This window comes from Poecilia formosa, unplaced genomic scaffold (genome assembly GCF_000485575.1).
Source record: "Poecilia formosa unplaced genomic scaffold, Poecilia_formosa-5.1.2 Scaffold21, whole genome shotgun sequence".
Taxonomy (NCBI): Eukaryota; Metazoa; Chordata; class Actinopteri; order Cyprinodontiformes; family Poeciliidae; genus Poecilia; species Poecilia formosa.
The window spans coordinates 3647207-3663863 of NW_006799960.1; the positions used below are offsets into that span (position 1 = coordinate 3647207).

The 16657-nt window shown below is 41.3% G+C and overlaps 1 protein-coding gene across 1 annotated transcript in view; it reads right to left on the reverse strand.

The window, feature by feature from the left end:
- The window catches only part of jarid2b (jumonji and AT-rich interaction domain containing 2b), a 111779-nt gene that overhangs the window by 24733 nt on the left and 70389 nt on the right, over positions 1–16657 (reverse strand). The window contains exon 4 of the mRNA XM_007547774.2: positions 8990–9213. Coding sequence (XP_007547836.1) covers positions 8990–9213 — 224 coding nt within the window. The remainder of the gene's footprint in view (positions 1–8989; positions 9214–16657) is intronic.

Consider the following 16657-nt stretch of genomic DNA (forward strand, 5'->3'; position numbering starts at 1 on the left):
CCCTCCGAGGTTTTGAGTGTAATGCTGATTGTGCTGCTGTTTTTAATCTGTTATTATCCCAGCTGGTGGCCCATTGATGCTCTCCGAGCCGCTCGGAACGGACGACCGCCATTGTTACACTCACAGTTAAACGCACAAACATAATCAAGGACGTGCACGGCACAATGTTAGACTGATGACAGCTCTATTGTTTCTGAATGCGCCGGCACAACTAACATTTTCCAATCTGCTGCTGATAAGCTGCATTTGAAGAATTTACATTTCTAATTTGACACTCGGTGCCTATTGTTTCTGGTGGTTTCTTCCCCTGCATTTCTGTTGAACCAACTTGTTTTTGTTTTTTTTCTAACGGCGCCGCACGGCAATGAAAGTAGTCCGACGCAGAGCGGAGGGAAAACGAGAACGCATTCTTACCGATAGCTGGGATTGGGTCCAGAAAACTGACAGTGTGCAACAAGCGGCCTCTTTTTCCACGGAGGCCCCAGCTTTTGACAGTTCTGAGACATACATTATGTACATGTGCTCACATTACTTGTGAAAGTCTCGCGCAGCAGAGCCAATCCCAAATCTGTCTCTTTCACTCTTCCAAACAGGATTACAGTCAATTACCGACTCTATTGGGAAAGAAAGCCGATGTTCTCCCGCTTTCCTTTTTCTGTCACAGCCCATAACTTTCACTGTCGTCTCTCAGAAATGCAGCTCAGTATGAGCACTAAGGAGGTGAATTGTTTTTGGCAGCAGATGGCCTCTAACGTTACCTCAATAAGCCCCAAACAAAAGGTCACAGAGCCAACAGCAGTATTAATAAATCCCATAATGCTGCAATAATAAATCAGTGGGTCAAACACTGTTGTAGTCCGACAGATGTAAGAATAAATCATTTTTTGAGGTGAAATTTTAATTTCATATATTGCAGCTGTTATGGGTAATTAAATAATTTCACTTATTAAAAAGCAGAAACTCCCTTTAGTTCTAGGTTTTGTATTCATTGAAAAATCTACATAAAAAAAAAAAATAAAAAAAATCTAGCACTGTACTCACAACTAGAGATGCGCCGACGTGAGGATTTGGGTTGACGGCAATATCAATATTGCTATTATGGCTGAAAAGCAAGATTATATAAATTTCGATGCTGTGACATAACAACCAAGCTGCTGAAACTGCTTCTCCGTTTCAGTTAAACACTCCACAATCCTTTACTGCATCACTATCACATGCCTAAACAAATGCAACACAGCCACCATCCTACCATCCCAAAACACAAACAGCAACAACATGGAAATAAACAGTTGATGGCATTTCACCTTCACTATAATAAAAATGCTGAGTTAAATATTAAAAGTAACTTGAACATATAGAAGTGTTACAGAGAGAAAAAAGAAAAAAAAAAAAACACTTTCAACTGTCAGAATTTTGACATCATTAGCACCGAGTATTGAACCCTGTTGAGGTGAAAATGAAACGAGATGGTTAACCTTTGTGTAGTTTTGTTTTCGTCTTAAGAGTCAAGTGCGCCTGCATTTGAATTCCACGCGAAACGATCGGAGCAAAAGGTTGCAAACAAAGGAGCCTTCCTGAGAAACAGCAGCCACAACAGCTGGACTGAGTTCATTTCAGCTAAATAGTAGAATCCAGCTGGTCAGCAGAAGTGGGGCCACGGAGAAAGGTGTTTCTGGAAAAACACGGTAGAAACACAAAGGTTGGTTTACATCACCGTACAGAGATAAAGTCGTTCATTTCATTCCGAGTCTAACTCTCGCCTCGCGATTCATTTGCATGAAAATAATCCTGCGGGAAACTGCCTCAAAACAAAATGAAAGGAAAGATGCTTGATTTATGAGGAGTTTCAAAGATTTTTCCACAGTCAGAATCCCCTATTAAAAAACAGCAACACGCCCTGTTCTTTTTTTTTTTATTATTATTGAAAAGCACTGCAGAGGGAAAAAAAAGCAAAGGAACAGACTCCCCTCTTTCTAATTTTATAATCGGGTGTTTGTAATTGCCGATTTGTACTTCACAAGAATGCATGGTTATGCAACGTTCTTGCCACTTTGATTAAATCTGGCTGTGAGCAGGAAACTGTGGATTTTATGAAGTTGTGAGGCCTTTATGACTAAATCGATAGCATAGCAGGAGAAACTACTGTGGTTTTTATTACCCTTTTAGGGGGTCTTGGTGTTTAAAAGCGCATTAATGGAAAGTAATGTGTGATTATAAGCCAATTAAAATAATTGTTAAGCCTCTGAGAAATAAGCTGAATTCAGCTGGCCTGTATTAAACTATACAGAGTATCTAAAATAGAACATAATGAATTAAGCCAGTTATTTAATTAGCATACTTGTTTTGGAGAAAGACTAAATGCGTGCCTTAGATTTTACACATTTTATACATTTAAAGCCCATTAAGATAACAAAAATGTGAGGGTACTGGAATAATTATAGGACTAGCAAAAGAGATAAATCTTTTACATAAATATATGTGGAAAAAGCCTGAAATAAGCAGAAAAATTATATGAGGAATTAATTAAAAATCAAATAAAATTAGAAAATGAGCAAGACAGCCAAAGCTTCTATGAAGAACATTTAACATGAGTTTAGATTCAATATTTAGGATTTTATTTTTGGAAAACGCTTAAATTGGTGTTATTTCAGGAATTTAGCTCCTAAAGTCTGGCTTTTTAAATAGACAAATTAGAAAAGAACATCCTTTAGGCAGGTGCTAGGACAGAGGAGAAAAATGATCAACCCTCTGCTGTGCTTAAACTGTGCCATCTGACCCCAACCCACAGCTCACGTTTAACACGTTTAGTTGTGGTTCCAATTAATCCTGTCTGGACAAAACTTACAGAAAAGTTTTTCCTCTGGCTTAATTAAGAAAATGTGTGCCTTCCCTTGAAAATTGTAACATCACATTGGGGGATATCCAGTTCAGCTAGTAAAGATAGTCACATGACAGAAACAAACTGGGAGCTGCAGCAGCCCATACAGTCTCTCATCCAACCTAAATGGTAAAAGAAAAATAGATTTTAAAAGTTCTTAAAGAAAACCTGAGCTCATAAGATAAACAAAAAGATGCACAGCTCATACTACTGTTTTTCAACCCATCCCCGTGGCACTGATTTTAGTTTAAAATGGCCCCATAAAAAAGTGAAAGCCTAACTCAAAAGGAGAATCTAAAAAAAAAAAAAAATACATCACAGACCACAACAGCAATGGCAGCTGGGAGCTGAGTTTTGTTAGGGACCTCAATAGGATTACAACAAAAACCCTGATCAGTAACCCAAGCCTATCCTTAAGATCAAATCAGGACATCCATGTTTTAATTAAACTAAGCAAGACAACATGCCAACAGAGGTCCTGTATGTACTTCCTGCATAGTTTCTCTACAGATAACTTGCCAAGTAAGATATGCTGGGACACAAACTGCGTCATGTTTTCCCTGGATTGTGGCTAAATCTAACCAGAAGATGCAAAAAGATAGCACACACAGCCCTGATAGCACTGAAAGTCATCAAAGGTGCAGCGACGGCTGGAAATGTACACAGTGAGGGAGCAAACAGACTGGTGCAATCAGCTTTTAATGGCTGGATTCATTAGCTAAATGGTTGTAATTTACTGCTCTGAGAAGAAGTCAGCAGGTCATGGAAACAGGCTGGAGGGCCACCTGAGATAAAACATGGAGAGTTTGGGGTTGTAGGTTGCAAAATGAAAATGTTCACAATAGAAGAAGAATAATTACTCTTTTTGTAAATATGTTCAAATTGAGTGAACCATTAACTTTAAGATTGTACAATCAGACTATCGAGTTATAAGGCAATTGTGCATAATTAAACTGAAATGAATAGAAATAAAAACAGTGCCCAACTTTAGCAGCTGTTGGGTGAGAGGGAGTAAAACACGGACACGTCACCGATCCACAAGGCAACACAGACACACAGGACAGACAAACCATGCACACATACATACACACTCTAAGGGCAACTTGGAGAGACCAATTTACCCAATAGTCCCCAGGGCATGCATGGGTTCCCCCTGGGTAACTCGGCTTACTTTTATGGTTCGATACTTACCACAGTCATCCTACGGAAGGGGGAAGGGGCAACATAAATGTGGTCATCGCCTAAAATTTTCAACTCCTTTTTTCTGAGCTGATTCACTAAATCTGTTAGTCATCAGACAACACAGAAAGAAGAATGCATGTAAGAAAAAGAAAAAGAAAAGTAAAAAAATTGCTCATTTTTACTTCGAGATCTCAAGCAAAGCTTGAACACAATCCCCCAATTACACCGGCTTTCATCCACCTCATTCCGGCCAGACAAGTCATAATTAGGTCTGAAAGAGTCTATTAGGATTGTCATTTTTAACGGGGCTCTTGGGTGGGGTGGCATAATTACAATCCCTTCCTTTTTCTAGCCACCCTTCCATTGTCCCCTTAACTGGGAGTGAAACAATGAGGACAATTTTAATAGTCAATCAGGTTGGTTTAGCCACCATGGGAACATGTAGATGTGATGACTTACAAATAAGAACCACGTTCACGTGCAAGAAGAAAGGACGCTCTCTGGGGGGAAAGTATGAGTGACAACGAGAGCAGGATTTCTGGCAAGAAAAGAGAAACTCTTCATCATTTTTATGAAGAATGGGAGTTCACCAAAATAAACCCCTTATTGTTAGCAAAGCCATTAGTTACATAGACAATGGGCCGTGCTTTCGAGGACAAGCCAGAATCAGTCAGCGCTGTACTGAATAATAACGAAGCGCCGTTACTGCATGCAAACGTGCAGCTTCCAGGTGCTAACCTAAAAGTATCCAAATATTGAAGCAACAGGGAAGCGGCTTATACCTGGGAGAATTAGGCCGTCAAAACAGAAACGTATGTTTCAATGGGTGCCACTCTTCCTGGGAGTGAAAATGTGCTTTTGTTCTTCCCTACCTGCCAGGTCGTTATTGTAAATAAGAATTTGTTCCATAAGGAAATAAAAAAAAAGACACGTTCATAAAATGTTTTGCACAATTTATGGCGTGCAAAATATTCATGTCATGTTCATTTTGTCATAAGGAACCTCAAACCTTAGTATAAGTTATTTTCTGCCTTCGTGATGGACAAAAACCTGCAAGAGTAAGCTGATTTGTAGAGGGAGTTTGATACAAATTGTGACAAAAAGTTCAGAGCTAGGAATACTTTGAGGGTACTGTAGCAACTCAGAGGATCTAAAAATCCGAATTATCTAAATACCAGCATCTCTATGCTATCACTATGCTTTAGATGCGATACGTTCAACATTTGTGTCGCACTCGTAATCGCATCCTGGGAATCCGAGGTCTTTGGTTCACTGGGTCAGTCCTAGGAGGTTATGTAAGCAGTGCAGCAGGATTGGCCTCCCTGAACCTGAGAGGCACCTCTCTAGGGTTGGCAGGCTGAGCAGGCAGCCCAGGGGGGGCAGAGGGATAAACACTGTTGAGACGCGCGCACACACACACACACACACACACACACTCCCTGTACAAGGGAAATTACACCCGCAACAACAAGGGAGCTCTGTTTGCATTCTGATCTTTAGACCTCGGCGTGAGATTTTCTACAATTATTCAGTTTGAATTATTACAAACCGATCCAAAATACTACTGCGCCCCCTCATTGGTCATGTTTAAATTGGTCTAACGTCAAATAAACTCCCTCCACTCTCCTCAGTGCTGCCCCCGCTGTGCTTTCAGCAGCGCTGCACCTTTGCTTTAACCCGAGGCCAAAAGGGCCAGAGGCAGACTGTCTGGCTACTGCCCAAATGGCTTTCTCCATGGTTATAAACAGGCCGGCTACAGGCGAGGACCACACATAAACACTCTCCTGAGCACACGGAGGAGGGACCAACTCCAGCCCGTGTGCAGAATGGGGCTTTTTTTTGCAGGAGATATAAATGAAACAAGATAAATGCAGAATATGAGCCTGAATAGTGCAGGAGGGAGAACATTCATGATGTTCATCAGTCTTTGTAGTAGAAATTACTCTTCGGGTTTACCCACACGTTGCATCAGAGTGACGAAAAAGGGAAAAGCTGCATTTCTTTTGTCATTTAATATTTAAACCTTCGCCAGTGACATGATGGAGTTGGATAAGATCTTAAAATAGTCATTTAAAAGCTCAGATTGGGGGGGAAAAAAAGGTTAGCTTCTTACTTTTATCACTAACTAATCCTTCAGATTCTGACTGCTTTTATATAGCCATCAGCCGGAATGATGGATTGAAGCCTTTCGGGTGGATGTGTAACGTTTGCCAGATAAGATAAGCAAACACTGGAGTGGGGGTGGTGTGGGTGGGTCCGGGGGGAGGGGGGGGGAGTGTTTACACACTGCTCTGAACGTTTGACCCGAGAGGAATCCCAGAAATCACCGTCGACGAGGCTTCACAGCAGAAATGTCGCTTGCACTCTGCGTTTTCAACTTAAAATAAGCCAAAAATCAAATGGAAAAAAAGATTTTAAAAAGATGAGAATGGATTTTTTATTTTTTTAGATTTCTCCAATACCGCTGAACATTTTCTGCAACATGGCCAACAGATGTTAAGGGCAGATCTCTCAAGTCTTTCAGGGGATTTTAAGGGCTTTCTGACGATATCAAAGACGTGAATCCCTTCGCAAAGATTAGAACAGATATCCTTATATGCTGAGCTCACGCAGGGACACGGTGGAGATAAGCATTTGCAGCTGCAACCCTGCTTGAGTGCACAGGCTGAACCTCAGGGGCTGCGCTGACATTCTCCCATGTCCTGTGTCTCGGTACGGATCTCTGCATGTGGGGCAGCAGAGAGGCCAAAGGGAAAAGGGAGCTGAGAAATCACGGCAAACAGAAATGTCAACAGAACCCCTCACATAACAGACTTCTAGTCATAAAAACCTAAAAAATATTAGGCAGGGAGCAACACGTTTGGCAGAGAAGTGCTGCATTTTTAGCCAGGCGGCCTTCCTACGACATTAGCATTAGCTGCACAGCGCTGCAGAGTGAATCTGGCTTGCTCAGACTAGAAGTGAGCTTAGAAAGCAACAAAAATGATTCTGATGAATCACTTTTCCACACAGAGCCCGCATTCTTCCAAAAAAAAAAAAGAAAAAAGAAACGTACCAGGGCCAGTAAATCTAAATCAAGGTTCTTGGCACCGAAAGGTTTCAGTCAGATTTAGCAACCGCCAATTATGCGTATTTAAACGAGCCCTCTGAGGTTAAATGACGCCCAGTAATGGGAGCATTCAGCTCAGAATAGCACCATATGTGCAACACATCTCGGTAGAAACGAGGCTGAATTAGTTTCACCTGCATTGAGAGTCCTCTTCAGTGCTACTTTGTAAGTTAGAGAGAGAGAGAGGTCAATTAAAACGAGGCGAGAAAAAGATGCTCTTGGGTAGCGCTGAGATTATGCTCTCTGTCATAAAGAGGATATATTTGGGTTCCTGAAGGATTAAAAAAAGTTAGATATTTTGCTCATCAGCTCTTTTGTGTGGGTAAAACCCTTGATCTAAAATTCTTTAAAAGAAAGCGACGTGTGAAATCCTGGGAAATTCTAAAAAAAAAAAGTTTTCTCATCTTTTTGTGATTTTGAGAGAATTTGATAAACTACAGCTGATATTTTTTTTTAAACAATTTTATTGCTCAAATCCAACACTCGGCAAAGGTTGCTTCTGCTGGAATTTTTGGGAATTGTTGGAAAATGTCCAGATTTGGGCACGTAGGCAGTGTCCCAAATCTGGACATTTAATGTCCACCATTTTTCATACAGACTTTGTATCAAAGCTCCTTCAAACTGCTTTAAACCTCTTTCCTTTTCAGACTCATAATCTGCTACAATCTTCTTCCTGAAGGCCTCAGGCAGCACTTTGTGTTTCATTGTGGCATCCCCTCTCTCTCTTCAATAGTCAGGAGCACAAAAAAACTTAACGACTGATGTTTAAACAGAGTGAACCTTCTTCAAAATGCTTGGTAACAATTTTCTAATCATGCACATCAGATGTAAACGGGCCTTTATGTAATTCTAGCGATTTTATTAAATATTAATATATCCAAATATGTAAGAAAAACGCAGCCTTTCGTGAGGCGCCTTGATTTTTTTCACTCGACTACATGTCAAGTGAAAAAAAAATATATGTAGTAAGTGAAGCATTTGCAAAAAGAACTAAAAAAGAAAGCTGCAAAATACACAAAAGTTTTTGCAGAAATAAGACAACGGCCTGGTCCACTCTGGCTGTAACACAACACCTTCATTAACTGTAAAGAAAATATGAGCTGGACTTCAATTACCATGATCGTCTAGTGGGGACCGGGCCACTGACACTGATGTGATACGGGCGACTGATGTTCTCTGGTGTCAAATTGTTGTTCGTGCTAAAACCCTTCTCGATACGCTACTTCGCCGTGCGAGAGAGTACGCAGAGAAAACTAATTCAGCTGCTAATAGCTGTGCCGTGGCTTTTACAGTTCATTTGACATTGAAGGTGTGCCATAGTGTCAATGAACCTGAGTAGTGTTTGCAGAGCAGGGTGTGCGTGTGTGTGTGTGTGTGAATACTCCATGTACAAACAGCTGCTGTAGTAGAGGGTGATAGGCAGGGTGTTAAAGAGACAGACAGTTGCTGAAAAGTAGGAGGGGGGAGATGTGTAAGCTGATGAAATGCAGGATAATCTCCGCCTTAGGCAAGAGCGCAGCTAGTATCACTACGTGCATGGATCTGTGTGTGAGTGTACATGCTTGGGTGAACGCGATCAAAACTTGAATTAAATCTTATTTGTTGCATCTGATTTGCTTACACACCAATCCCTTCGTGCTTAACAGCCAACAAACGGTTGCCGACTCTCAGACGTAACGCGCGGCTCCCGCCTAATAAACGCGTGCGACTTGGAACGGTGTGAAATATTAGAACAAGCTGCGTTTGCAGCTTTTCTTGCTATTCTGCTGCTGGTCGTGGGGCGTGCATGTAACCATGCTCCCCTGGTGCAAGAGGCCCACCTCGGAGGCAGAGGAAGGTGAGGAAGTCCTCTGTCTTGGGCTTGCGCCGCGAGAGGTCCTGGATGGAGGAGGACAGGGAGGAGGAGGAGAGCGACGAGAGGGACGCTGACGGAGCGGCGGACAGGCTGCCGTTCACGTTGCCTGTGTCGGCCACTTTGACCGGCGTAGTGCTGGGCGAGTTGGGCTGCGACTGGGCGAACTTCCGCTGAGCCTGGAGTCGAGGCCTAAGAGGGGGGGAGAGAGAAAACAAACAAGTTGAAGTTTTTGAGGAATTCTTGTACAAATTCATATTAAGTTAATAATTTAGCCCGACCTATTTTAGTAGACGATGAAAACAATCACATCTAATGTTCAGTTTGTGAAAGACAAAATAAAATACTGATAATATTCCCATATCTGTTCATCATTGTGATAACTTGGAGACACGGGCTCTCACCAGCTGACATTAGCATAGTGAGTGGGTCTTTGTTTATAACTGACACAGATAATTACAGGAGCTCCGTCTCAGGCATGTAGTTTCGTTCTGTTACTGCCATGCATGAGTTAGACATAGAGACTGTGGTGAGAGTGGAGGCTGATCATAAACCATTTCATTCGGAAACATGACAGAACTTCTTTTTGGTTTTTGTTGGCCATTTACTATAAAGTTTGACATTTGGTGGATCGATGATTACAGTTGAAACTCCCAACAGATCGGTGAGTTCTGAAGTACTTGTGTGCTGCTAGCTAACCGATCACCGATTTTCTCACTCTATTTAACCCGTGTTCAGTCCTTACTAGTGTCTGTGGCAAACACTGATAAATAAATCTAGAAAGTATTTATTTCGCAACAGTTGCTTTGATTGGCCAACTTGGTGACGTTTTCTTTTTTTAATTCAGAAAGTATTTCGACTCCTCCAGCAAATCTCACCAAAGGGCCACAAACCAGAGATTTCCACCCGTTATCAGAGACGTCTGGAGAATCTGATATGTAAAAACATTCTGTTGTCTTTTGAAAGCGCAAAGCCACTTCTGACCGATCCCCAAACAGTCAATGTGGGATTTCATTTTCATGTTTTCTTTGCCAAATTTCTGCAATCAATGTGATGTTATTGTCCATCTTTAATCAGTCTGGATTGATAAAGTAGACTGTATACAAAAACCGCAAAACTGTAGATGAAAATGTTTGTATTTTTGAGACTTGTTATGACTACTATGTAGACCATTAGTTAACAAAAATTCAAATTAAACATAAAACTGAATACATACAAACTAAACCAAACCTGCTGCATATATTTTGGACAAAAGAGGAAAGTTAAAATTATGACATGAAAAAAAAAAAAAAATCAATAGAAGAAAGTTTGTGGCTCTAAGCATATTTACAGTTACTTTTTCTCACTCATTTTGTCCTCCAATCAGTATTTCAATTGCAGGATAATTGCACCAATGATTTTTCAGTGATTTGCTGATGATGTCACTGACCAATTTTCAAGGAAACCATTAGCTACTTTCCCGGCCAAGGAATGAGCATCATTAGCCAACCCAGATGGACATAGTTTTGGTATATTTAGAGACATGAGGTGGTTTGTATTTAAAAACTATACCACTGATCCATCTACTGGATGACAACTGTATTACAGAAGTTAAGACAAGTCTGTGTTTTGGTTTTTGCCTGACTGTAGCAGCCCCTCTCCCTCTGTCATGCTAATAGTTATCCTTCTGTCAAGTGGATGATGAAACAGAGGCTCAGCTGCAATATAAATCTTACTAAAAGCTCAGGAAAAAAAAGGTCTACATGTTGTAAACAATCTGACAATCATGCTAAACGCATCCCAGATGACTGACATCACCATTTTCTTATGCTCACACTTTTACACTCAGAATTTTTTATATCTATTCCTTTTTTTTTTTTTTTTGCTTCTGTCCATTTCGATTTACTTTGTGATGAAGGTGAAAGCATCTCCTTCCTTGTCTGTTTCCACCTACTTACTCTTTTCTGCCTCTACATTGTTCTTGGCACACAAAGCCTTCAAAATATCTCTGCTGGTTTCCTCTCACTTTATTCTTCAGTACATGTCAGCCGAGGCAAGAGTGAGAGCAGACTATTATAAAAAAAAAAAAAAAAGCATGTGCCTGGAAAACAAAAGCAATGTCTCCTTCACACACCTGGACGTGGACGTGGTTACACACAAAGTACAAACGTCCCAGACGATCGGGGGCCACACAGACCAGAAAGCACGCCTCAATCGATTAGTGCTGCTTCAACGTGTGTGTGTGTGTGTGTGTGTGTGTGTGTGTGTGAGTGTAGGTGTGTGTGTGTGTGTGTGTGTGTGTGTGTGTGGGCGGGTGCGTGAGCGAGCGAGTGCGTGAGCTATACTATAAATGTTGAGGAGCAGCGATAAAAGCAATATGATATCCTGGTGTTATTTGTCAATTTGCTGCGGAGCGGTCCAAGGTAACAGGAGATAGGATCATGTCTGGAGAACACTCGTGGTGCATTTGGAGCAGCCGCTGAGAGGTTCAGAGCTCCGATTACACTCCAATCAGAGAACAGTGCTGAGTTAAAACGTGTCAATTTCCTGCCCTGACATGGGCTCAATATGTGAGAAATTGAGAAATGATTGCTCAAACATTGCCCGAACCTCAACAGTAGGAGGGCCAGACAATTGTTTGTACTTTGTCTACCCCAACATCTTTTAATATTTGAACACAAACAAGGTTATGATAAAAAATTTTAAAAAATGTAAATAATCCTAAAGTTTATTGCAGAACGGCCTCAGTCGGAATTCAAACCCAGAACCTTCTTGTTGTAGAGGCAACAACAATGCTACTAACCTGAGAAAAAAACCACAATCCTGAACTGTAAAGCTAAAAATTCAGACACTAGTAACATAAGACTGGAGCTTTGAACAGGAGAGAAGAGCGGTGCAAGGTGGGGGGGCGGCAAGACAGGCAGACGGGAAGTTGGGAGCGCGGAGGTTTGCGTGACTGTAAAAATGGGGTCAGAGAGTGTTCACTAAAGATAAATGAGGAGGAAGGAGAGGAAATAGACAGAGAGGGAATTACACACACTAAAACCAAGATATGTGATAATAGTTTCCCATAAACACGGGGAAACAAAAGACGTCAATACATCAGACGTCTTTTTTTCCCCTCCCCAGCCACTGCTAAATATTTTTTTTTTTGTTCACGTTCATGCAAAACATTTTGGATCTCGATAGGAATGCAACGTCAACAAACACTGGACCTGCTTATTTAGCTACTGCAGGGGATTATGCAACTGATGATTTTTTCCCCTTTGACTGTTTATGCATTAATTAATCTTTCATCCTCTTGTTTACTAAAAACTAGCTCAATAAAAAAAAAAAAGAAAAAAAAAAAAAGAAAATACTTTCTGTCCCCTGCTTTTGGCTGCGTAGGCTCACCTTACACTGTCGATAGCAGGTCTGTTCAATAGCAATGGATAAAAATTACATAGTTTTATTCTTACACAATTTAATTTATAATTATTGGCACAAAAGGTCAGAGCAATTGTAAAGAGGTAACAAAAAAGCACATCGATATTAACAAGTGAATGTGTGTCGTGCATTTGCAGGCCTGCCCCTTTTGAAATATCCTGGCTGCTGCCTGCTGCTTGTGTCTGCATGTAATTATGCGACTGTGTTTGTTTGCGCATACATATAAAATATCAATCTTTTTTAAATCACCACGCACGTAATGCAGGCATAAAAAGCACAGCATGTATCAAAATGATTCCACAGTGCTCCTAGTGACTAAAGCACAGGCTGGACTCAGCTGTGTATAAAATCCTCTTTGGGTAGTTTTATGGCTTCAGTCGAAGATGAACAGGATTTATCAGCTTAAAAGAGAAAGGGAGGATTGGCAAAGGGAGGGGAATATTTGACACAAAAAAAAAAAAAAGGAAACCAAAGAATATGACAACATAAACAGAGCACCAGGAATTGTAAGAAGGAAGAAAATCAGAACTGAAACACAGAGGCGCTAATAAAGCAATGAGATTACTGCATCCTGTCTAGACACCCAACACTGGCTTGAACAAGAGAGTGTCAGATTAAAAAAAAAAAAAGTTCTTGTTCAGCTTGCAGCACATTCAGGTAATTCTCCAGAAACTGGACTGGGTTCTATTCTTGCACGTGGTTTATATGCAGCGTCAGTTCTCACTGCGTCTCTTCCTTTTAATGATATGCTGGCGGCAGAGAAGCCGGCTGAAGAAAAGGTAATAAAAAGGGATCTGCTTCGATGATGATGTGATAATACGAGGGGTTTACGGAGAATATAAAAGCAGCTGATTAGATAAATAAAGCCGTAGCGCTTCGTACCGCGGAGACTACAACTCCGGCAACAAGTAATTATTTCAAAGGTGACAGCTCTTGAATGAAAATATCAGACGCCGAGGTAAAAAATTAATGTGCAACGAAAAGTGGAGCATAAAAACACCAGTAACATCTATTTAACACCTTAAAATCCATTAGCTGTGTTGTTGTTGTTGTTGTTTTTCTTTAAGCAAATAAATCACTGCTGAGCTGCATCTGATTTGCAAACACATCGAGTGAAAAGTCTAAGTGAGCGCTCAGAAATCAGCACAGAGACAATTTGCAGTGACGGGGCTTTTTTGTAAGTTGTGTCACTGCGCCAAGAGTCAGGTGGCAACATAATCTCACACTGAGTGGGGTTGAATCCCCACACTGTGTGCCCTGGCGACTTCAGCTTGTGTATGTCTCAGTCAGGGGACGTCCCCTTCCCGAGCATGATGATCTATGGCATACTTATTGGTAAGACACCATAGAAGGAAGGTCAGGCACGCGCGTGGGTTAAAATTAGACTGATCGCATTGATTTAGAAGAACAAGGTAGAAAAGCCAGAGAGAAGAGGAAACGGAGATTCAATCCGTTGAGAAAGAAATGGAGATTACTGCAGGATGTCCGTACTCATGCCTCTCTAATCCGCTCATCTTCCACCCCTTTCCATTTTCCTGTCTTCATGTCTAATAATATACACATACTCCCAGTAGGGATAAAAGCTGAAGAATTGATGATCCTACCAGCAAACAATCCCTGCAAACAATGGCAGAACAAAAACAGAAGACTTGAAATTTGTGACACTAATGAATGACTAATGAAAATTGAGAAAGCTGTGAGTAACACTTGAACAGTAAAACCTCTAGATCAATTTTTGGTTTTTTCTTTCCCAACCACTTCTGTAGAAATTGCCAAGTCGACATGACCTCCTCACATGCGGTCAGACTTGCAACACTTCGCAGAGCTTCTTTTCTAAAAAGGTGGCCGGCATTCACTGCGGATTTCTGCGGCTAACAAAAACAGAGTTTCAGTTGCACACCCCTAATCCTCAGTGTGAGAAGCAGCGTCATAAACAGAGAGCCGATGTCTCCCGGCCTACCAGAGCATACCAGCAAAATTCAGCGTGTGTGAAACTGGATGACTGAGAAGTAAATTTGAATTTGGTTGTTGCTACAACTGACAAACGATTTGATAAACCACATGACCCTGATGGGAGACTCACTAGCAAATTTAGGAATAGGATAGGGGGGAAAAAGTCATTGGATACATGAAGTCCACCCACCAATATTTCACCCCTGATTAATCTCAGGAGGACTCTGAGGGGTAATATGCAATTGCGTGATGTAGTGATATTGTAGAAAGAAAATATGCCCTTTTATAGTGTAGACAGTACCCAAAATCATATTGATCATCATCTCCCACTGCTTAAAAAAAGTCTCAACTCTTTAAAATAATGTTCTTAGTGAAGGAGAGACGGTGTTGGCTGCTGCAGCTCTGTCTGGCTGTGTCACGTAACCGTATTCTTTCCCAGTGGTAGAGATCTAAGCTAAAAGCAGCTAAAACTGTAGTAATAAATCTTATGATGTTTGAAGCAAAATGCTAAGTTTCTGGAGCAGAACAAGTTTTTCTATAAAAATTCATTTCGACATGGAAGTGCACAAAGGTTTTACAGGCAAGTTATATTAAGACAGAGAGCAAAAAATGCTAGCATTAACTTGGCACACGACAAATAATTTTACATAACTACATCAGCAGGAGCAAGACACAAATTGTACCAAAACGTTTAGCCAATTAGTTTGAGTTAGATTTATGCACAAAAATGTAAAGCTGCACCATTGTATCTAGGACTAAATATCAGTCACTGCCAAGAAAAAAAGAAGAAAAAGAAATCAGCAACAGCAATTTTCTGAACATCTTTGGAGAGCGTGAAATGTAGGACGCAGTCATAATACTAATGTACACCATCCAACACCAAAGCTAGCAGAGCTTTCAGGCATTTGTGTGGCGTTGACTTTAATCATGCAGCAGATGGGACGACACACTGCCAGACGCCTTGCTCGTTAAATGATGGATCAGGACTGCACCTAATTTTAACACGTTGAAGACATTTCCCTTAAATACCTGATATTTCATTACAGTTTACAGAAACGGCACGTCCCAGATAGGCACGGCCTGGATCCTCAGCTGCACAGAGCTGGCGGTCATGTGTGTCAGCCTGTGTGGTTTGGTTTCAAACCTTTGCTGTACCACTGTAACCAGATATTCGGATAAGGGCAGCGAGGGGGAACACGAGCTACTTGCCCCCGTGTCAATTTGTGGCACTTTTAAAACGCTCTCGGTGCACCTTCAATGGGGCAGAAACAGCAGGCTGATCTTGAGTCGGTGCAAGCCAAACATAGAAAGCCGAGTTGGGTGCTCAGCCAATAGAACCTAAAACAGCCCATCTAATCGTTAAGCTACGCTATAGGATAATAATAAAAAAAAATCTGCCGTGTATTTTAAAGTCGTTCACAGAAACCCGATCCACATGACTTAAGAAGAGTCTTAAGCTTCCAACCATGTGATTTATACTGGCGTGAGCCTGAACTACAATCAGACTTTGTATCCCCTCTCATGGTAAAGGTTAAAGTTTGATGAGAGGAGCACTGATCCAGAGTCCGTACCTTAGGGGGTGTATTAATTGGCTCCAGATGGCCCACATGGTCCTGATAAAATGCTACCTCACTTCAGCTGGCTCCGTACAAGCACGAGTGCGTATGCGCCTGGATTCATTTCATCCCCACAAGGGCCTCACAAACGCATGTGTTTATGTGGACAAGAGCGCATGTATGTTTATAAGGGAGTATTAATCTTGACAAGACGCATCTGTTTAACCAAAGCCACCGTTTACTCAGCTGTTTAGTGTAAATTTATATTGCCGTCTCTCCTCGGATCAAACCCGTACATAAACCGGCCGATACACGAGTTTCCTTAAGCTTGCTGTGTTTTTAGAGCACACAATGTTTACAAGAGGATGTTAAATGTGGGTAAATTGGCGAAAATATGCAAATATTGTTTTGGAGCAACAATTACGAAGGAAAGTATAGCAAAACATGGACGATGAGCATGACCGCCGCACTATTTCGACGTGTTTGTTGCTCTTCTGTCCCTGTAGATTAAAAGGGAGAAATGGCACTGCGGTGAACTGACCCGGCAACCCCTGTGCCCATCACACATGCAAAGAGCTGACCTATTGACCCGAGTCAAATATACACTGAGCATATGCACATCGGAAACAAATAAACTGTTATTAGTCAGCGATTCCAGGCTGCTTTGAGGTCAAAATGGTGGCAATTTATTCATGAGATAATATGTGACAATGAATAGAGCG